Raw genomic sequence first — 23,055 nt, forward strand, 5'->3', positions numbered from 1 at the left:
TTTCTTTCATCTGTATCTCCAACAGATAAAGACTTTTTTTATATATATAATTAAAATAACAGCATCAACCCAACAGAATTCACCATATTTTTTAATCTTGCCTCCTATTCAGTCCCTGTGCAGTTTCCCCCGTTGTCTCCCAAAATGTCTTTTCACACTTGGTTTTTTCAAATCAGGATCCAGCCAAGGTCCTAGAACTGCATTTGGTTGATCGGTCTCTCAAATCTCTCTTAATCTGTAACAGTGCCTTCTCCCTCTTTTTCCACTCTAATTATTTGTTGGCAAAGCCCGTCATTTGTCCTGTGGAATGGCCTCACGGTGTCATTAATACATTCTTCTGTCCCCTGTACTTTCTGTCCACTAGGATTTGGATCTAGAGCTGGATTTAATTCAGGTCCGATTTTGCAGGCAAGGCTATGTCACAGGTGGTGCTCTGGGCTTCCTTCCACATCCTATCAAGACGCACATGTGCCAGAATGTTCCACTTTTGGTGATGCTAAGATCAGTCCAGGGGTTCAAGTGCAGTCTGCCTGGTCCCTGTGTCATATAGTTCTGTTCAACATTCCATTGATGTCCAATGCTGGATCGTTTATTTCACTAGGATTTCCAATTCTGTTATTTCTTCTGCACCTATTTGCAGTGGTTCTTCTATAAAGAATGACTTTCCCTTATTAGGTTTCCCTAAAATACTGTTCATACAGGAAGACAGGATAAATGCTTCATTCTTTACCTGCATTTTCTGCTTATAGAATACTCAGTTGGTGCCTGGACTACCTCCAATGGAACCAAGGAGGTTTTTCTTTCTTTTGAGAATATTGAACACATGGATTTTTACAGTTTTGCAGTCATTATTCTTTCTGATGCTCAACTTGGCCCACATGTGGCCAGTGGGAGCCCTTCAAGCTGGCTTCTGTGTCCTTTCAACCCTCCCCATCAGCCTTCAAGCATGTCCTTACTTTATGGCAACACAAGATGTGCCAGGCTCATCTTGTACATTCCCTGCACCAGTCCTGGAATCAGCCTCTTCTCAGAGGAGCCCTGGGGACCCTTTTAGTAAAAGGTATTTAGAGACCACCGTCTGGGTTCTGAGGAGACTACCCCCTTTAGAATTGGCAACATCTCCCTCTGTGCTCAGATACCCCTCACTCTGCTCCATTTATTTCTAGCATATTTCACCTTCTAACATCCTGTGACATTTACTTGATTCTTACATTGGTCATCGACTCTGTCTTCCCACTAGAATATCAGCACTGTGAAGGCTTGGTTCTGTTTGTGGCTGTACCTCCCAGTCTGGCATACAGAAGGCACTTAATAAAACATTTGTTGAGGGGCTTCCCTGGTGGTGCAGTGGTTAGGAATCTGCCTGCTAATGCAGGGGACATGGGTTCGAGCCCTGGTCCAGGAAGATCCCACATGCCACAGAGCAACTAAGCCCATGCGCCACAACTACTGAAGCCCGCGGCCCCAGAGCCCGTGCAACAAGAGAAGCCCCTGCAGTGAGGAGCCTGCACACCACAACAAAGAGCAGCCCCCGCTCGACGCAACTAGAGAAACCTGTGCGCAGCAACGAAGACCCAAAGCAGCCAAAAATAAATAAAATAATTTTTTAAAAAACCAACCAAACAAACAAACAACATTTGCTGAAAGAGTGAATGGATGGATGGATGGATGGCCATTGTCCTCTCCCTCCCGAAGCCTGGAGAAGTGGTTAAGAGAGGTCTGCCCCCACCCCCTGTCCTCCACCTGTAGAGCCTGGGGGCCTCTGTCTTATTCAGATCAGCAGAGCTGGGCGGCAGAAATGTCACACCACTTGGCCCCTGGGGAAGAAAGGGCCAGGCTGAGAAGATGAAAGGTATGTCTGATGAGATGCTAATTTGTTTCAGGAAGCAGGTGGGGGTGGCAACAACCCGTGGCCTCTGGGGCTTTGTGAGGCTGAGGCAGGGATGGAAAAGCAGAATCCAGGGTGGAGCCCGGCCTGGATCCCTCTGTGATTGGTTTCCTTCTCTTAGCCCATCTCCTGGGCTCTGTCACCTCATTTTGGAGGAAGTCAGCTGGCCCTGTGTTTGAATCCTGACCTGGCTGCCTCAGTGGCTGTGTGACCTTACGTGATGGGAGGAACATCTCCGGGCCTTGGGGCAGAGGAAGTGAGACTCACAGGGAGGGTGAACCCAGGGAAGACCATGGACTATAGCCCATGAAGCCAGAGAACAGCAGGGACTTGCTTGGGGCTACCCTGTAGTCCAGGGCTGGCTGGGACCTGGACTCAGGCCTCCTGGCTCCCTGCCTGGGCTGATCTGCTGTTTCATCCCTGGTCTCATCTCCTTGAGGGGGTCGTGTGCTCTCCCACACTCTCCCTGAAGCTACCATTTCTGCAGAAGGAGCCCTGTGAAAATCTGGGGAGCACGGAGTGGAGCACCTGGCAGGTGAAGCTCAGATAACAGGCAAGCTCTCGATGGCTGGAAACCAGAACCCCCAATCTCCCTTCTCAAGCCCTGCCAGTCAGGACTCCTGTGCCAGCAAGGAACCCATCATCCAGCTGTGGCCTCCTTCAACTCAAGTCCAGGATTTGGGACCACCACTAAAGGCAGAGTTTGAGGAGCATATCAATCTGTGTTCTGTTTACTTGTTCGTTCATTCATTCATTCATTCTGCATTTGCTGAGCCCCTGTTCTGCACTGGAACCTGAGATGAGGAAACTCTTTGGGGGTCCACGTTACCAAAAACCCAACTCAACTGGCTTAAGCAAAGAAGGGAATTTATTGGCTACAGTAACAGAAAAGGGATATTACTGACCTGAGGCACGGTGGGCTCCAGGTGCTGAGGTGACCTCATCATCAGGATGTGATCATTCTCACCACCTCCATTCTGTTTTGGTCACAGTGGCCACTAGCAGCTCCAGCATGACGCCACTTCCCTGCACCCCGCGGTGGACAGAATTCCCCTTCCCAGGCGTTTGGTTGAGTCCCAGGATTGTCTCTCACTGGGTTGACTTGGGTTGTGTGCTTGTCCCTGAGCCCATCACCGTGGCCGGGCTGGGAGTGTGCTGGTTTGTAGGCTCTGGGTCAAGGGCCCTCCTGGAGTTGGGTGGCTGAGCTCCACCCAGCCTGAATGCAGCGGAGGAGCAGCTCCCCCAGGAAAGTGGGATGATGCTGCCAGAAGAAGAGGGAACGGGAGGCAGAAAGAGCAGGGGTCCGTGCAGATGCCAGTTCTTGGAGAGCTCATGGTCTAGAGGAGAAGCTGGACCGCGCGTGGGGAGAGGAGGTGAGCGTTGAGCACCTACTGTATACAGATGCTCCAATATGTAGAATCATCATGCAGTGCAGATTCTTGTCCCCAGGGTTCAGGTGAGGAAACTTCCTCAGCTGGGAGCTCTTAGAGGACAGGGACCACGTCCTCCTCGCTCTGCTCCTTGGGTAGCACCTGACACAGTGCCAGGGAGCTTCTTGGTAGGACCTGGGTCTTCTGGCACCCGGGGAGCCACCTCCCAAATCAGTTCCGAGTGGTTGGACTTGCGTGACTTCTGAGTGGATCCCGTGCCCCTCTAGATGGAGACAACCCACGGCACTTTGAACTTGGGAAGAGTTGGGAAACAAGTCAACTGAAGCTCAGTGGGGCACACTGAGTCAGGATTCAAACTCAGGCCTGCCCATCCTCGAAGGCTCGTGTTCTCTGGTTTCTCCCCTCACTCTGCACAGCTCTCTTGGAGATTTGCTGTTCAGCGAGACGCCGGGCCTCCCTTCCTTTGGGAGGGCTTGCAGTGGAGTGGGTAGATTTGGGATGGGGGTGGCCCACACCCTATCTCGTGTCTCGGGAAGGAGCTGTGTGATTTCTCTCAGCTGCCCGCTTCCATCTTTCTGGGCTGCCCCCTAGTGGCCTCTGCCACCCTCACCGTAAGGATGAAGGGACAGAATTCCTCACTGGACTCAGTGGAAAGGACCCAGGAACGCTGGCCTCACTGAGTCGCCCCAACAGGGCTTTCCCAAGCCCGACCTCTGCCAGCAAGAGTCTCGCGATGCATATGGCCGGAATCCACGCTGGGGAGGCACTCTGAGCCTAGGGCCTGCTCTCTTTGTTAAAACAGGTTGATCTGCAAACTTCAGGGAGGCATTATGGTGTGACAGAACCAAATGGAGACTCCTGGGTGGACTCAGAAGGACTGGGAGATCAGTGAGGAGGGAATCAGTGTCTCACTGTGTAATTCATTTCCAGTAACTGCTGGATCTGTTTACTTGAAATTGCCCTGCACTCCGTCCATAGTAGGGATCCTGCACCTCGGTGAACACAGGGCCAAGGCCTGGAGGTGGGATTATTGCAGAGTGACAGGGATTGGCAGGAAGTCTACGTGTGGGAGAAACCTCCGACTTTCTGAATGGAGACCCAGCTGCTGGTTCAAGCACAAACTCTGATTTGTGTGGCGCTGTGATTCCCGAGAGGGTATCTGGCCCTCCCCGTGAAGGTGTTCTGTGGCCTGATCCATTGTTGGGGCCTCAGTGGTTTGGAGAAAGGACGAGGAAGCATGAGCTGCCCTGGTGGGGAGGGACCAGAGCCTAGCATCCAGTCCACCTCTACCACGCATCTGCTCCGTGACCCTGAGCCCCCTGCCTGTCTCTGAGTGTAATGCTGCTTGTCCTACCCACCTCAGGGGCTAGGCAGGGGGGTGGGGGGTAGGGGGGATCAGAAAGGAGGCTAGCTGTGTGTGAGACAGGAAGGGACGCCAGATGCATTTATTGAGCACTTGCTGGATGCCTGGAGCACTCATAGGTATCCATCGACTCCACCCACCCAGCCACTTGGGTGGGGATTCTCTCATTATCCTGTGTTACAAACCAGGGTAAGTGTGGCAATTGGGGGTGAAGCGGGAGGGCCTCGGACTCAACATTCTACACTGATGGCCCCTGAGGTGCCTGTGCTGACCTCAGGGGACCCTGTCCTTGTCTGCAGGGGCTTCCAGGCTTGGAGGGGGTCAATCTCAACCTAGTATGAAAAGCATTACTGAGACCCAGCTGGTGAGGACTCTAGCAGGCAGGGATCTCTGAAGGCTGAGCAAGCCTCCTTGTGCAGGGAAATTCAAGGCGTCAAGCCGGAGAGGAGGAGCGTTCCAGGGGGAGGGCCTGCAGTGCAAAGGCCTGGGGGCATCAAACAGCCCAGCCTAGGGTGGAGGGAGGGGGATTGGCAGATTTTTGGCAAAAGAAGGGGTGGGCGAGGCGAGCACTTTGGGAGGAAGAGGACCAGGTCAGGGCGGTGGAGGTTTACCACAGGGTCTGGTACAGCCGGGAGCCGGGAACCGCACTCCCCAGGCCGGGGCTGTGGGGGAGGAAGGGCCCTCCTGATGCCACCGCTGCTGGCTCCGGGGAGGATTATCTATTTTAGCAACTGGGGAGGGCGGAGCAGGGAGCGCCCAGCCTCTGCCAGTAGCGCAGGCAGCTCCAAGGAAAGCGGAGCAGCACCGGGCGGCTCGAGCAGCCGGGCCCTGGGCCCCAAGGGCAGGCAGCGTGATGCTGGCCGTGTCGCTCAAGTGGCGGCTGGGCGTGGTGAGGCGGCGGCCCAAAGGTACGGCGCCCCGGGGTCTGGGGCTGGACCGGGGTCCGGATGAAGGGCGGTGGCCGAGGGGCCCTGGGGAGTCCCGGCTTCCCCTCCCCGCCCTGTTACCCCTTGCTCCGCCTCGACCCTATCTGCCTGTGTGCCGCTGGGTTCTGGGTCTCTGTCCCTGAATCTGTGCATGTGACTCCTTTCTCTGCCCTGGCCGTTTCCCCATGTCTCCATCTCTTTGTCTGTCTGAGTCTCTCTAACTCCGTCTCTTCATCTTTCCCTCCACCTCTGTCTCTTTCTGTCTCTCTTTGTCTGGTTCCCTCTCTCCTCCCTCCACCTCTCTGCCTCTGAGCCGACCTCTCTGCTCCTTGTCTTCTCTCCTGCTCTGTCTTGCTCTTTTTGTCCCTGTCTCTGTCTGTCCTCTCCTGCTCTCTCTGTGACTGTCTCCCTTGCTCTCTACTTTTCTTTGCCACCATCTCCTTCATCGCCCCCTCACATGGCATGTCCCTGGTGGCCTTTCCTTTTCTCCTGATTCAGGGCATGGGGCTGTCCGGGTGGAGCTGGAGCAGCACTGGCGCGCGTATGTGTGTGTGTGTGTGTGTGTGTGTGTATGTGTATGTGTGTGTGTGTGTGTGTGTAGGGCGAGGTGGGGAGCTGGGGCAGGGGGCCGTGGGCAAATGCAGGACTCGGACCTGGGTGCCTGAGCCCCAGAAGGGGGCTTCTGAAGGAGGCGAGGCTGTGGTGGGAGTGGGGGGAGGGAGGAGTGTCTAGAGCAGGGAGTCCAGGCCTCCAGGCCCTGTGACCCCAGGTCTCAGCTGTGGCCTCCCTGTGCTGCGGTCTCATCTGCAGCATGGGGTGGTGGGAGGTGGTGGATTCGCAGCCTCTATGCTTCAGGCGTCAGAACTAAGAGTAATTGTACTGTTCATAAGAACAAGAATAACTGACATTAATTCAGTGCCACTGTGTGCCAGGCATTGTGCTAACTCATTAATTCCTCACAACAGCCCTGCAAGGTCGGCCCTGTCCTTATCCTGAATGTACACGGGGGAAACTGAGGCACAGAGAGGTTAAGTAACTTGCCCATGGACACACAGCTGACATCCAGAGGTTTTCTCAAGCCAATTCTTATAACTGCCATGAGCATTTTCTAGACACTGAGGGACCTACATGGGGGGAAGGGCTGCTTCAGGAGTGGTCAAGAGGTAGCAAGGTCTGTGGGATGACAGAGGGTTCTAGACCCTGCACTGGCCACGCACAGCTGGTGGTCTGACATCCCAGAGGTCCCTGGAAGCCCCTTCCCTGGGGACAGAGTAGCTGATGCCTGGAGAGCATTAGGAACAGTATTTCCCTTGGGGCTTCCCAGGGACCCCTGTGCTGGGACTGTCCCCAAGGGAGAAGTCCCGTCCCCCATCAAGACTGCTATCCTCCTGTTCAGGTCCACAGCCCCAGAGAACCCAGTGGAATCCTTCCATGCTGGAGGGATAGACAGACACATGCAGGGATAGTCTGACCTGCTTCTGATTTGAGTGTTCCCCAGGATTTGGAGAACAGCCAACTACATGCCGTGAATCAGGTTCTGGGTCTTGGAGATTCAGGAAGTGCTTGTATTTTCCCCCACAGACCTAGATTCAAATCGTGCCCCTGGCTCTTTCCTCCTGTGTGGCTCACTCAGAACCTCAGTTTCCTCATTGGTAAAATGTACCCAAGACAAGCCACCCTCCCACGATTGCAGTGACGATTAGGAAAGATTGGGACAGGGACTGGTAATCTTGATTTTCATCTTCCCATCGGCGGCTCAGCTTCCTCTTCCCCCTCAGCCCTCCGCCCCCACCCCACAAACACACGGAGCCCAGGCTGGTTGTGTCTGGGACCAGCAAGCCTCTAACAGGAAAGAAGCAAAGAAAGCAGAAGGGAGCACGGCCTGACTGTGAGGGCACACTGTGTGCTGATGGCTGCCGGGTACTATGGCATCTCTCCACTCCTTTAGGGGGGCTCGAAGGGAAGCACAGGGACCTTGTTCGCCCATATAGAGAGCCTGCACATCCATTTAAAATGGGATTTATCGGGACTTCCCTGCTGGTCCAGTGGTTAAGACTCTGCGTGTCCATTGCAGGGGCACAGGTTCAGTTCCTTGTCGGGGAGCTAAGATCCTGCATGCTGCACAGTGGCCAAAATAATAATAATAATAATAATAAATAAATAGATAAAATGGGAATTCTCAGAGGAGAGGGATTCAAGAGGCTGGGGGTAGGGGAGGTGTTTCTTCTTCTTTGCCAAAGTATTTTTTTTAATGCGTGAGGACACATCTTCCCACTTCCAGCCCATATTTTTTAATAGACAAACCTTCCTGTTTTCCATCTTTTCTGGGTAAGACCCCCAAGTTCCTCACCCTGTGACTGCTTAAGTGGGGGGGGTCCCTGGGCCCCATAGCTATCTGCAACCTCTCCCGTGTCCCCCAGACTGGGATTTGAGGCTTTGCTTAAATTGAGGAGCGGTGCTTCCTGCCTGGGGCTGGAACTGGAGAGAGGGGTGCAGACTGGCTGGCCCCCCAATTTCTGCCACAGCCCAAGAGGCCGAGGGAGCCCCTGCTGTGTGCACACAGCAATGGGAGCGCCTCCACAGTGCTGGACACTCAGTGGCCACCCCTTGCCCACTTCAGTCCTGACAGTGGCCTTTTTTTCCACATCTGGACAGTGGGGAAGCAGAGGCTTGAGGAGGGGAGGAGCCTGCAGAGCTGGACCGACTCTAACACCCAAGTGCTGCACCCTGAGCTAAGCTTGGGCCTCTGGAGGCATAAAATGGTTACATTCAATTCAAAGAGTGAGAGATTTAATTTGATGCATACTGATGTGAGCAAGGCAGGATACACAGGTCCTGGAGCCAGTGGCCGTGTGTAAGTCCCAGCTGTGCCACCAGGGCATGTGCCTTCACCTCTCTGGGCCTCTGGTTTCCCATCTGTGAAATGGGATTAATACTGAGTGGCTGGGAGGAACACTGAGATGATACTTTCAAAGTGCTAGGTGTCAGAGCACCAGAAGGGGACCACCTGCAGTTCCTGACCCAAAGGGCTCAGACCTGGGGAGAAACGACTTGTAGATGATGTCAGGGCATCAGGGGGGTGGGCAGACAGAGTCCCGTTGGTGCCTGGAGAAGGAAGCAATGATTTTGCTTGTCAGAGGTCAGGGGAAGCTCCCAGAGCAGGGTCTTTAAGGATGAGTAGGAGTTTTCCAGGCAACTAAGGGAGGAAGAGAGCTTTTAGGCAAAGGGAACAGCTTGTACCAATGCCTGGAGGTTTAAAAGATCTGACTTAGAGAAGCGGTCAGCTGACTTTGGCCAGCATGAAGGGTTTGGCACAGAAGGGAGCCAGGGCAGAGGAGGTGGGAGACCGTGGAGCTTGGACTTTGTCCTGGGGGCAGTGGGAGCCATGGAAGGCCCGTGAGCAGCAGGGAGTGGAGGACAGTTCTGAGTGTTAGAATGGGTTCTGGCTGCTGTGCTGACCATAGGCAGGGATACGGGGAGAGACTGGGCTGGGGTCCAGGTGAGAGGTGAGGAGCTAGGGCTCAGTCGATGTTTGTTGAGGCAGGAGAATACCCTGTGCCATCCACTCATTCAAAGGATACCTACTGAGCACCTCTTACGTGCCAGGTACTGTTCTAGGCCACGAGGGTACAACAGGGAACAAGATGGACAAAAATCCCTGCCCTCGTGGAGCTGACCTTCTAGGAGGAGCGACAGCCAAGGGGCAAGACGAATAAGGGTAATATATTTCCCTTATTTGGTAGTGACACATGCTGTGAAGAAAGATGAGGCAGGGAGAGGGCATGGGGTGTGTGAGTAGTGGGGTACAGTTTCAAATGGGGTGTTGAGGGAAGGCCACACTGAGAAGGTGACATTAGCACGAAGCCCTGATGGAGGTGGGAGAGGGAGCCAGGTGGCTATCCAGGGGAAGAATGCGGCTGGCAGAGGCCACAGCCAGCGCAAAGGCCCTGGGACGATGGACGTGTTGGGTGTCCCCAGGCTGACAAGGCTGGAGCAGGGTGGGTGAGGGGCCTCCGGTCTGGCCCCTGTGCTTCTAGAGGAGCCACGGGCAGTTTAGGGATGATGAGCTTTTTTTTTTTTTCTTTTTAATTTATTTATTTATTTTTGGCTGCGTTGTGTCCTCGTTGCTGCGCGCGGGCTTTCTGTAGTTGCGGCGAGCGGGGGCTACTCTTCATTGCGGTGTGCGGGCTTCTCATTGTGGTGGCTTCTTTTGCTGTGGAGCACAGGCTCTAGGCGTGCAGGCTTCAGTCGTTGTGGCACACGGGCTCAGTAGTTGTGGTGCACGGGCTTAGTTGCTTCGCGGCATGTGGGATCTTCCCAGACCAGGGATCAAACCCGTGTCCCCTGCATTGGCAGGCGGATTCTTTTTTTTTTTTTTTTTTTTTTGCTGTATGCGGGCCTCTCACTGCTGTGGCCTCTCCCGTTGCGGAGCACAGGCTCCGGACACGCAGGCCCCGCGGCCATGGCTCGCGGGCCCAGCCGCTCCGCGGCACGTGGGATCCTCCGGGATCGGGGCACGAACCCGCGTCCCCTGCATCGGCAGGCGGACTCCCAACCACTGCGCCACCAGGGAAGCCCAGTGATGAGGCTTTCAGGATAGTAATCCCCCGCCGGCTGAGTGCGGCCTCCTGCGGGCCCTCCCAAGCTTTCTCCTTCTGCCCCCACTCCGCGGTGCACATCTGTGATGAATTATTCACTCCTTCCTTCCCTTCCGTAATGAGACTCTCCTGTGTCTGCCTCTCTCCTCCACATCCGGCTCCCGGCATTTCTCACACTGCGGCAGCTGCATTGGGGTCTCAGATCTGACTCTCATGTGGAAACGAGCCTCCTCCCACCAGTGCCTAGACAGCAACCACTTCCCCAGCCTCCGCCTTCCTTGATGCTGGGAACACCAGAATTTCAGATCAGCTATGGTGTCTAGAGACCCCGGGGCTTCTCCCTTTATCAAGGAGCCAAGGGTAAACTCTCATCCCTGGAATAATTCCTGGAATCCCAGCAGCCTGGAGTGAACCTCTGGACCTGTTCTTTGTTTCCCAAGCGTTTATTAAGCACTTGTTGTTTGCGAGGTGCTATGCTAAGTACTTCATGTGTACTTTCTCATCCTCACAACAGTCCTGTGAGCTATGAACTAAATTGCCCCATTTTACAGGCGAGGAAACTGAGGCTTAAAGAGGAAGTAACTTTCCAACTTTCCAAGGTCACACAGCCAGGAAGGAAATGGTGGAGTCTGTGCACCGGCCCCGCCCCTCCCACCCACCCACCCAGGCCTTCTGACTTCCAAGTCCAAACATCTCACCACGGGCGTGTTTCTCAGTGGTCAGTTATCTGGCCTCCCCACCAGGAGCAGGGGACCCCTCTGTTGCGTTCCCAACGTGTAGCTACTGGTCTGTCTTCCCCAGGCTCCCCCAAGGTTATCCGCCCTCCCTCTCCTCCCCCTGCCCCAGGACAGCCCTGCAGAAACAGCGATGGGGTCACCCAGGGTTCCCCCTCCAGGCTGGGCAGCCATGTCATCCACCAGCGCCAGTGCTGATCTTGTCAGCCAACGTCCCAGCATTGTGTCCGTTCGTCGGCTTGAATGTTCAGTCCAGCAGGATCATCTGCCTGTCTTAATTGCCCAGATAATTGTGAAGGCTGCCGGTCCTGTCTCCTCCCTGGGGAGACAGGCTGATGGAGCAGAAAGAACATCTGTCAGACAGGGCTGAATGGATAACCGCCCTCTCCGTTGTCCTGGAGCAGTTCCCCACGCCTCCTGGGAATTGCCCCTCAGTTTCCCTTGTGTGCCCCCACCCTGCTGTCCCGTAGCTCGAAGCCTCCTCACCCTCCCTCCCATCCGCCCATCACTGTCCTTCGGCTGACCTTGTCTCTCCAGCCCCTGCATTTCGCTGACTTGGCCGAGGTGACGGCGACTCATAAGCAGATGTGTGAGCGGACAAGGGGAGCAGGCACCTACCCAGCAACCTCTTACAGCCACACAACTGGGGCAGCTAGGGTCCCTGCAGGTAACCTTGAGGACAGTCCCTGCCCCTCACTGAGCCTTGGTACCCCATTTGCAAAATAGTCTGTTGAGGAAAGTTTGTTTGAGGTTTGGGTCGTTTGGAGCCCAAGCTGGGGACGGAGGTGAGGGTGTCCCAGGCTGGCAAGGTTGGAGCTGAAGCAGCCCCCAGAGACTACAGGTCCTGCTCCTGCCCCAGCCCACGCATGTACCCCCATTTTATACATGAGAAGGTTGAGGCCAGTTTTGTTCAAGGTCACCCAGCCAGTCAGGGGTGGAGATAGGACCTGAACCCAGGGTCCCCTCTCAGGCCCCCATGCTGCCACTGCTGGAGGGGGCGGTGCTGGCAACGTGGAATGTTCATCACCACTTAGGAGTCAGGCTTATCCGGGGATGGAAGGGCAAGGCAGAGGGGGATGTCGGGGGGAGTTGACAGTGGGACTGAGGGATGCCCGAGGGCTTTGGAAACGCAGATGGGACACCAACCAGCTGGAGTATCCCCCAGGAGGTGACAGTGGGCGACCCTGGGGGACTTGCAGGATTTGGCCAGGCAGAGGGATTAGGGCCAGCGCATTCTTGGGTTCCTGAGAGTGTGAAGGCTTGGAGGTGGGAATGGGCTCAGGGTGCTGGGAATGGAGGGAGACGAGGCTGCAGAGGAGGGTGGCCAGTTTTGGACACCGGTTGGTGACCTTCCAAGGATTCTTCCTAAATGGTGCTGAGCGGGCCGTGGAACGTGGGGTGCCTCAGGTAGCAGGCGCTGGCCCAGAAATCTCAGGGTCAAGCCTTGTCCTCAAATAAGTGGCCTCTGCCAGGACCCACCCCAGCCCTGCAGCCCCTGCCCCCCACCTCCACCAGTGGGGTCCTCCTGCCTGGATCTCATTGGTATAGTCTCAGCTGGGCTGTACGGGCTCCTTGGATGGGCCTTCCCAAATTCTCTCCCTGCTTGAGTTTCTACCACTAATGAGTCCACAACTGCAGGGTTCTCTTTCAAGTAGTCCACCAGGAAGACAAAAAATAAGACTATCACACAAAGCCCTTTTGAGAATGTGTGTCTGTTGGGCTGGGATTAAGGCTTTGGAGCCAGACACCAGGTTCTTGTCTCCTGCCCCTCTGGACTCCAGTTTCCTCGTCTGTAAAAAGAGGTGATTGTGCCAGCCTCATGGGACTGAAGCAAATGCCACTGGAAGTTAAAAACACACTGATGTCCAGAGTGGATTAAAGAGCCTGGCCCCAGACTTGGGGTGGGGGGCGGTTTGGATGGCCACCTGCTCTTTCCAGCCACACACCCAGGAGAGGGCCTCAAGGTGGGAGGGGAGCTGATGGGACCCCACTGGAGCCACATCCAGACTCTGAACTGTGGCCTCTCCCTCCAGGGCTCAGAGGCCATGACCTGGGTCCAGGCATGGCCACTGAGTCTCTGCAGGCTGGTCCTGGGGCAGGGGCCTGGAGGAGCCACAGGGAGACAGGCTCCAGCTTAGGATAATGGAGTGACTCCCATCCTCATGACTGTTCAGGAATAGGGTGGGCTGCTCATGAGGTGGTGAGCTCCCTGTTTGTGGAGGTATGCAAGCTCTACCAGACAGCAGAGAGGATTCCTGCATCAGATTGAAGAGGGATGAATTATTGGTTTCTTTCCAGTATAGCAATCCAGAGGTGATGTATAGTCATCATTTATTTCTCATTCATTCATTCGGCAAACACTTATTTAGCGCTTACTGTGTGTGAGGCCCAGCCCTGGGCATAGGGTCAAAATCAATGAGCAAGACAGTTGAGGGTCCCCTCTTTGGTGGAAAAGGACAGGTGAGCAAATGCATTGGAGGAAAGGCTGGGAGAGGGTAAAGGGGACCCACCTGGTGTGGTCAGGGCAGCCTTCTTGGTGGAGGTGGCATTTCAGTCAGGCTCTAAGGATGTAGGGGGAAGGGGGTTCCAGGAAGAAGGAGGAGCCCATGTAAAGAACCCAAGGAGGGAGCACCTGAGTCTGACGATCTGACCCTCAGCCCATCTTAGCTGGGGGCCTTGGCCAAGTCCCTTCCCCTCTCTGGGCCTCAGTTTTCCCTCTGTAAGACAGGAGCAGCAATGCCTACCTCAGAGGGCTCTTGAAAGATTCCGTGAGACACTGTACTCAATAAAGTGGTAAAACCTGTGTAAATACCCTTTTTCTAGGGCATTTACACATAGAGGGTAATGCTTTTTAAAAACAAATTATTTATTATAATTATTGTTTTGGCTGCATTGGGTCTTCGTTGCTGCTTGCAGGCTTCTCACTGTGGTGGCTTCTCTCGTTGTGGAGCACGGGCTGTAGGCGTGTGGGCTCAGTGGTTGTGGCCTGCGGGCTCTAGACCACAGGCTCAGTAGCTGTGGAGCATGGGCTTAGTTACTCTGCGGCATGTGGGATCTTCCCAGATCAGGGATCAAACCCTTGTCCCCTGCATCGGCAGGCGGATTCTTTTTTTTTTTTTTTTTTTGCGGTATGCGGGCCTCTCACTGTTGTGGCCTCCCCCGTTGCGGAGCACAGGCTCCGGACGCGCAGGCTCCGGACGCGCAGGCTCAGCGGCCATGGCTCACGGGCCCAGCCGCTCCGCGGCATATGGGATCCTCCCAGACCGGGGCACGAACCCGTATCCCCTGCATCGGCAGGCGGACTCTCAACCACTTGCGCCACCAGGGAGGCCCGGCAGGCGGATTCTTAACCACTGCGCCACCAGGGAAGCCCCAAAGGGTAATGCTTGATCAAGAGGGTGGGTGGTGGGAGTCCAGGGACAGTGTTGGCCACAGGCTGAACCTGAGTCCAACCTCCTGCTCCACTTGGATGCCGAGGGCACAGGATGAGTGAGGGCTGCGCCTGCCGCTCCCAAAGCCTCATCGATCACGAGCCGCGAGGGGGCGTTGCTGTCCTCAGGCTCCTGTGTGCACCCTTCCTGCCCTGCTCCCGACAGCTCAGTCGTGTGGCTGCCCAGGCCCTCCATGTGTCACCCTGCCCGCATCTCATCGAGGGGGCTCAGGAGAGCCCGCCCCTCCTTAAATGTCATCCATGAGGCGGCCACAGTGCCGGGACGCCCCATTCAGTGCATTTTCTTCCCCGAAGCAGGTCTCCATCTGTCAGGACCCACCCCCTTGCCTGCCCAGCCCACCTGCTCCTGCGGGACCTCCGACCCCAGCCATGCGGACTGGTGCCTCTCCCTACCATACTTCGCACCTTCCCCCTCTCACCCTTTGCCCAGGCTGCCCCTCTGCCTGGAATTCCCTCCCTGCATCATCTTGGAGGGTTTGGTTCCTATGTCCATCAAGACTTAGCTTAGACACCACCTCCTCCGGGCAGCTTTCCCTGATGCCTCCCTGAGTGGCCTCTTTGGCCCCCTTTGTTTTGTTTGGGCTCATGGTGAATCCTTGTTGAGTGTAGTCCTTTCCACAAGAGACACTGGTGTTCTGCATCATGTGTAATGTTCTTGGCACAGAGTTGGTCCTGTGTGGGCAGTAGCTGGGCCTTGAACCTGGGTCTCTTGACCCCCAGCCCAGGGTTCTTCCTAGGGCTGGACGTGTGGGGGGGTTGGGGAGGGCACTGCCATGGTGTCTTTGGCACCCTGAGGTGAGGACGCGTGACGGGGCTGAGCCCTGACAGCCTGCCCATTTATTTTCCCGTTTTGCTCAGGCACCAAGAGGGCAGGTGGGCAGAGTCTGAGTGGTCCCCGTGGGGAGGAGGGTGGCTGAGGTTGACTGAGGTCAGCCAAGGCCCCCAGCCCCACCGAGGGGCTCTCTCAGCACCCAGTTCAGTTATTTTTCTAAGAAACTTAGCTGTCATCATTCCTCCCTCCCTCTAAACCCTTCCATGGCTCCCCAGTATCCTCAGGAGAGAGCTTCGACTACTTAACATGCCATTCAAGGCAATTATTTATTTTTTATTTTTAATCCCAGGCTCTGGGGGGTGAGCTGAATTCCTCAGTGTGTGGCACACATGGTCCTGAGCCAGCTGGCACCTGCTCTGGCTGTTTTATCTTATTTTGCCTCCTTCATGCCCTACCCCCCCGTCCCAGTTACCTCCCTCGAAACCATCACTCTGTGAAACAGATCTTTACACATGTATGTGCCGTTACGGCACATGTAGTGCTTTATGTATGTTTTTAGTTTACATAAGTGATAGTACAGGGAAATATTCTTTCCTGCCCTCTCCCTGCCTCCTCTCTTCCCTGCTCTGTCCTCCCTCCCTTCTCCCCGCCCCTTCACCTTCCTCCTCCCCCCTTCCTTTCTCCCTGTAACTCGAACTGTGTCTCTAAACCTATTCACAAGGCTGTGCTTCTCATCTGGGTTGTCCTCCATGGGGTGTGGCTATCATATTACCTGTCCCCTCCCCCAGGATGGAGATGCAGGTCATCTTCACCAATGACATTCCTATTCCCGCCCCTTAGGGATCCTTGGGGGGAGTCACCCAAGGATAACTACCAGGAGGGCGGGCGCTGGCTCGCTCATGGCTGCCTCAGTTTACCGCCCCCCCCCCAGAAGTGCCCCTGCCTCTCCATGTCCGCGATGCTCACCAGCACCTGGTCTTGCCTGCATTTCTCATGTTTGCCGCCCTGAAGAGTCAAGTGGGAGAAGCATCATTTCCCCTTCACTTCTCTGCTTGCCAGTGAGTGGAGCGGCTCTGCATGAATTTGGGGCCATTTCCTTCACGCCTGGTGCCCTGCCTGTTCGTCATCCCTGTTTTCCTTTTTCTTCTTGTTTTGCATCACGATGCATCCTGACTCCATGTTTCTGACCTCTAACCCTGGCAGGTCCCCAAACTCGCACTGCTGGCCATCGTCATCAGAAGGGAAACAGACTCAGAGCAGGAAGGGACAGGCCTGAGGCACAGAGAAAATTGGCTTCCAGGTCTCCTGCCCCTGAGGTGCTTGGCCCACCCGCCCTGCCTCTGGTCCCCCCATGCCGTCCGGACCCTTGCAGCCCATCCCCTCCTGCTGCCATTTGGAAACAAGTCAGATCACACAGGACCCAGTTTAAAACCCTCCAGTGTCTCCCCTGGTGCTGCATCTGGAGCAGAATCCCGACTTCTCTCCTCCTCCTGCTCCCCAGACAGCCCACGCTCGCCTGGAGACTTCTTCCTGCAGCTGCCCTTGGCTCCTTCCCATCCTGTCTCAGCCTAGAGACACCTCCTCTGAGAGGCTCCCCGACCCCCCACCTCATGTTGTCCTGGCCCCCCTCGCCCTCCGCACCGTCTCGATGACTTATCTGTATTTGCAGGTTTTTCTCCTTTGATCTCTGTCCCTCTCCTAGACCAGCAGCCCGAGAGGCAGGCTCTACATCTGCTTTGCCCACTTGGAAACCTCGTGCCCAGCTTAGTTTCTGGCAGGTAGTGGGTGGTTCTGTGTGACTGAGTGACCAGAGAGGTAGGGCAAGGCTGTGTTCACACTGACCACCTCCACGGGCCCTGCGCGCTACAGTTTTTCAGGCGTTTTGTTTATTCACCGAGTTTCTAAACAAAACCCTGTGAGGACAGACATCTTCATCATTAAGAGAAGGGACCTGAGGCTCAGAGAGGCCCCCTGCACGGTTATGGCCCCATGTTTCTCCTCCAGGAGGGAAGCCATTGCAAGTGTCAAGCGTGGAGACCAAGAGGGAGCCCCAAGGAGCTGCCCCATCTGTGGCCAGGCCTGGGCCTGTGTCCCCTTGGCCCTCCCTAGTCAGAGGATTTAGAGAGACTCCCCAGGAGCAGCAGCTTGGGGACCCCGCCGCCCAGCAGTCCCCTCTTTCTTCCTGTATCCGTGAGTGCGCATTTCTCAGGGGGCTGTGGATGGGGTGCTTGTGTAGATGGCGTCAGCAGGGCCTGGGCTTAAATCCCTGCTCATACCTCATACTCTGTGTGACTAAGAGCAAGTGGCTTCACCTCTCTGGGCCCCTGTTTCCTCGTCTCTGAGGTGGGGATGCAATGAGAAGATACGTTTAAAATGCTGAGAACACGGCCTGGTACAGAGGTTCTGTGTAAAGAACCAGCTGTGGTTCCTCTCACCTCCCCCCTGAGCCTTTCCCTTCCCTGGTCTCTGCACACAGCCTGTTGTTCTTTGCTCTTGCAGCCCCCTGTGACCCCGTGGCCCTGCCTGCCCCTGTGCCCTCCAGGGCCGGAGGAAAGCCTCGGTGAAGGGCCCTGGGAACTGGCAGATGTGGGCCTGGGGGCCTAGCCCAGGTGCAGCCCACTGGTGTGGCATTACCCCTGAAGTCAGGTGACGGGCCATGGGGCTGGGGCTATGGGGCAGCTTGGCAGAGTGGGGGGCCACAGCCAAACAGCACCCCCTAAGGCGGGGTCACCTCATGGCCCTCACCTGTGGCTGGTGGCATCACAGACTGGGTTTCAGTGTCCCCGTCTGTAAAATGGGGGCAACAGTGCCCACCTTATGCGAATGTCTTACAACCAGGAGAGGGAAGGGATTGTCCTGGCCTGGCCCTCGGGGTGGTGTGAGGAGGGAGGGAGGGAGGAAGGGACGAAGGGAGAAGCAGCAGAACAACAACAAAGGGTTTATCTCTTGTTATCGAATTGCCATCTTTGCGTCCTTCCCACCCAGACTTCATTTCCGGTTGTCACTCAGGGTCCCTGGCAGTCTGCTGTGCTTATGACTAACCAGCCCTGGGACCTGAGAGGAAGGAAAGAGGCCAGGGTCCAGGCCCCTCTCTGCTCTGGGGGGCCTCAGACACCGTCCTCTCTGAGTCTCGGTTTTCCCATCTGTGCAGCATGGGGTCGGTTCCCACTTGTGGGGGTCACTACCCCTGGGGGCGCGGGGGCCAGGGTTGCTGGTGTCCTGCAGTGTAAGGACAGCGCGCTCAGCAATGGTGCCAGTGGCTTCCCATTAAGATACTCTGAGAAGGCCCTGCAGGCCTGGCCGCATGTGGGGGAGAGGGCAGGAGTGTGTGCTGGGCAGACCTTCCGAGGTCTCTTCGCCCTCACTCCTCACGGGCTGGGAAGCAGAGGCTCAGGCAGAAAGAAGTGAGTTGCCCGGAATGACAAGGTTCTTGGGTGGCAGCGCTGGGGTTTGAACCTGGGTGCATCTGGCCAGTGTGCTCATCTACCTTGAAGTTCTGCCTTTCTGGCCTGGATCCATCCAAGGCATTGGTGTGAGACTCTTGGCAGGAAAGTGGATGGATAAATGCTTCCTGACCCAATATGTGGACTCCCTAACCCTAGAAGGTGGTGCTTTTGTTATTCCCATTGTGCAGCTAAGGAAGCTGAGGCCCAGAGAGGTTTGGACACAGGCCCCAGGTCATACAGCAATCCATCTTTCAATTGTCTCATAAAACCTGAGGACATGGAGGTGTCAGGGCCTCTCCTGACCATGGAGGGGCTGCCTATCAGCTCAGTGGCCCTGCCACCTTCCCCAGGCAGCCCAGTCCCCGTCACTGTCATCCATAGTGTTGGAAATGTAGACCCCTCTGTGACCAGGAGCTGCTGGTAGGCCGGGCCCCTAGCAAACCTGGCTTCTAGCCACAGTGCAGGCCCAGCAACCTGTCCCCCTTTCCCTCTACTTCCCCAAGGTTTGGCCGCATTGGACGAGAGGGGTCGTGCTTGGAGCAGGGCCCAGCAGCAGCCTCACCCACTCTCGGCTCCCAGAAGGGGCTCTTGCTGCTCGTTCCCAGGCCCTCCTCCCTTCTCCCTCAGAGATGCTCTGTGGCTGAGGTCCTTGCAGAGCCTCTCACACCCTTGCTCTACAACCATCTGTGGTTCCCGTTGCCTGCAGGATGAAAGCCAAACCCATAATGCAGCATTTCTTAAACTTCGTATGCATCCTCTGGGGAGCTGGTGAAAATGCAGGTTCTTATTCAGCAGGTCCGGGTGGGGCCTGAGAGCCAGCATTGCTGAGGAGCCCCCGGCACCTGGGGGAACGAGTGTGGCCAGACCGCCTGTGGCCTGGCTCCAGCTGCATCTCCTGCCTGGTCTCTTCCTCACTTGTCACTTGGGACTGTGTTCATGGCACCTTCCTTCCCATCCTTCAAAGTCAGGCTCAAAAACACCTCCTCGGTGGACCCCCGACAGAGCTGATTGCCCCTCATCTGCACTCCCAGACCCCTTTATCTTGAGAGGCACATAGCAGCGCCTTTAAGAACAGACCTCTTAGGTGTGAACCTGGCTCCACACTTACAGCTGGGTGACCTTGGGCAAGTCAGTTAACCTTTCTGTGCCAAATATTTATTTAAACCCTACCTTGTTCCAGAATGGACCAACAGTTGCTTCCAAACCCACTTTTGGATAAAATGAGTGAAGTGAACATGTGCTTGGCAGGCTGACAGGAACAGAGGACAGAGGGAAGATGCTGATCCTCGCCTGTCTCCTGGTGTCTCAGTCCCCACTGCCTGGCACAGCAGGTGCTCAGAGAAACGTTGCGTGGAAGCTCTCCCATAACCCATGGCATGACCTTTCCAGGAGCTTCTCGTCCACAAAAGTAAATTCCAAAGGAGCAGCGAGAGAGACAGAACCACGGCAAGGTTTTGGATCTTCCGTCTTAATCGCTCATTTAAATGCGTCTGTCCAGAGAGCAAATGTTTTCTACGAGAGGGGCTGGATGGAACTCCAAAGGCCTGTGCACCACACAGCCCTCCTCCCTGAAGGGGCTGTAAATGGGGGGAAAGAGGGCGAGGGCCTGTTAAGAGCCGTGTCCCTTCCTGCCTGGTATGGAGCTGGGACTGCTCCAAGGTGGCTCTCAGTGCCCTGGGGATTGTCAGGGTCTACATCAACAGCCTTGTTGTGACCATTTCAGGGCACCGTGGACCACACTGCACTCCCTTCCTGCCTGGCTCGATTCTCCCAGCAAATGCCTCCCAATTCAGGTCCCCCCTGTCTGACCCAGTGCTCACCATCCCTCCCATGGCTGAGACCTTTGCATCTCTCTTTGACCTTTGGCCTCACTACTGGCCCAAGGGCCCCTGCCCCTGAGACATACCTAAAGTCATCCGAAGAGGAAGGCACCCTTGGGAGGGGGGCAAGGAATATGACCTGTGGATACAGGCGTACAAGTGACCCCACCCCATACTCAGAGCCTGGATTGTTCTGAATGTGCTGTTATTGGGGCTGGCAGGAGCCAGCATGGGCAGCCCAGGAACTGTGGGCTGGACTCCCCACTGAGGAATAAACTCAGATGCAGTCCCTGGTCCTTAACCACGGGTCTGCACCCTCCCATTTGCTGCAGGACAGAGGTGAATTTGAGCCCCCTTGTTCCCATGCATCTGAGAGCTTCCATGGGAGCTGGGACCTTATCTGTCTCGTTCTCTGCTGCGTTCAGCTGGATGCAATAAGTAGTTAGTTGTACAGGCTGTTGACACCCCGAGTCACTATCACCCATCCTCCTCCCCAGCACCTCTGCGGTGTCTGGCTCTCAGCTGGTACCAACACGCACTGGTGGGTGGAGAGCAGGAGCAGCTAGAGAGCTGGAGGAGGGGCCCTGGGTGTCCGTCAGGGTCATCCTGAGCTAGTGCGGAGGAAGCTAGGAGTGTGCTGGGCTGAGGCCCAGCTGGGGCTGGAGTTGTGACCAGCTGCCCCTGCCCATCAACCCGGGACGCACAGCTTGCTCTGTTTTCCCACAGAGCTGGGGGATGCTCTGGATAACAGGCTGCTGGGCTGATCTTCCCCAAGTCCCACCTTACAGGAAAGGAAACCGAGGCCTGGGAGAGGTAGCTGGAACTTCAGTGGAAGGGCCCAGGGGACTCTGAGTGCAAGGATTTCTAAACTGAGACACACCCTGGCGTCGTTCCACGGCTGCGTTTTATCTGGCTTATGTCCTGGGAGTTCTGTGCAAGATTCTGTTGGAATCTGCTACTTAAAAAAAGAAAAAAAAAAGTTTGGAAGGCTCTCTTCCTCTTTTCCAGGTAGAAACACTGAGTCTGGGCTGGGAGGCAATCGTTTACCAAACACCCAGGGCGAGTTAGGGGCAGAGCTGGCCTCAGGGGTCTGTCTGCCTGGGGACCCTGGGGGAGGCCTGCCATCTTCAAAGACCCCTGCCCAGACTCAGGCTGGGGGGGGTGTGTTGAACCCCATCCAAGGATCAGCTGTGACAAGGGCCGTGTCCCCTTTAAGCAGAGAGCCGCCTGCTGCAGTGGGTGGACTCTTGCCCAGCCAGTGGGAGCTCTGAGCTCCCCTCCCACAGCCCCTCCCTGGCTCCCAAGGGAGTCAGTGGCACCGGGGAGACAAGAGCAGACATGCTGTGTGGGCTCAGCCGGGAGACCCCTGGAGAGGCGGGTGAGTAACGGGGACCAGTAGGCAGAGTGGCGGGGCCGAGAGAGGGGCCTGGGATGGCGAAGCCTGGGACAGCCACTCCCAGACCCAGAGCTTGGAGGGAGGGCACGCGTGGGACACCTGGCCGGTGGGCAGGGGAGAGGGCTGTCTGTCTGACCGTGGCTGCGGGGACTGAGTCTGCTGGGCTGTCCTGCACGGCACGGCTAGAGGTCAGCGCTCCTGCCTCAGGTGTGCCCCAGGGAGGCGCGTCCTGCCCCTGCATGAGCTGTGGGCGCCGGCTCCCTGGTCAGGGTGTTCTGGGGGGAGCTCCTACATGGGCTCACGGCAGGAGGCAGAGGCCCCGGCCTGGTGCTGTCTGGTCGGTGAGCCTCAGGCTCTGGGAATGCAGAGGGGACAGGTGTTGCTCAGCTGCCACATTCCTGGGTGGGCCCAGTGCTGGGACCCTGGGAGGGGCTCTGGGGCAGGCTAGGTCACCCTTCACTCGTGTCCTGGGCCGTCCTGCCAATGCCTTCCCATAGTCGATGTACTCCTGGTGTTACCTCCTTGCAGCAGCTCCAAGGGTAGGGACTGTGGTCCCAGTGGACAGACAGATGGAGAGGCTGAGGCTCGGAGGGGCCAGTGGCTGACCAAGGCCCATAGTGCCTGAGCCGGGATTGGCCCCCTGATGACTTTTATAGCAGAGCTCCCTCAACCATGCTTCTGAGGGCCCGTGAACTTAGGCTCCCACCTCCCCGCCTGTCACAGAGGGCAGAGACAGGGTTACCCCTAGGTCCCCAGATCATAATAATGTGATTAATAATAGTAGCTTGCAGCTGTTGAGACCTTACTCTGTGCCAGGCTCTGTTCGGAGCTCTCTCTGTGCATTTTCTCATTTAATCCTCACACCACTGTGTATTCAGCACTGTTATTCTCCCCATTTTACAGTTGGGGAAACTGAGGCACAGAGGTGTTAAGTGACTTGTCCAAGACTACAGCTAGAAGTAGCACAGCTGGGATTTGACCCCATGCGGTCTGCCCCTGCCCCCTCCTGGCGACTCCACTGCCCTCCTGGCTTGGGCACATCTGTCCTCTCAACATCAGGCCCAGGAAGTGGGGTCACCTTGTCCTGCAGTGGTCAGAGCCACAAGGGCAGCAGTGCCCTGGAGACCTCACCTGGGGCACTGCCAAGGAGGTGTCTTCCCCTTCCTCATGGTGCTGCCCCCTCTACCCAGGCTCAGGCCTCAGCATCGCCTGCCTAGACCTTAGCCCCAGTCTCCCTCCTGGCTTCCTGGCCCTCACCTCCCACCGCACC

At 56.2% G+C, this 23,055-nt stretch overlaps 1 protein-coding gene across 1 annotated transcript in view; it reads left to right on the forward strand.

Annotated features, from left to right (window-relative positions):
* The first annotated feature begins 21,727 nt into the window (after positions 1–21,727).
* GRIP2 (glutamate receptor interacting protein 2) overlaps positions 21,728–23,055 on the forward strand; it is a 58,546-nt gene continuing 57,218 nt past the window's right edge. Inside the window, exon 1 of the mRNA XM_060109859.1 lies at positions 21,728–21,767. Within this exon, the coding sequence (XP_059965842.1) occupies positions 21,728–21,767 (40 nt within the window). The remainder of the gene's footprint in view (positions 21,768–23,055) is intronic.

The sequence above is a fragment of the Mesoplodon densirostris genome, chromosome 10 (assembly GCF_025265405.1).
Source record: "Mesoplodon densirostris isolate mMesDen1 chromosome 10, mMesDen1 primary haplotype, whole genome shotgun sequence".
Classification (NCBI taxonomy): Eukaryota; Metazoa; Chordata; class Mammalia; order Artiodactyla; family Ziphiidae; genus Mesoplodon; species Mesoplodon densirostris.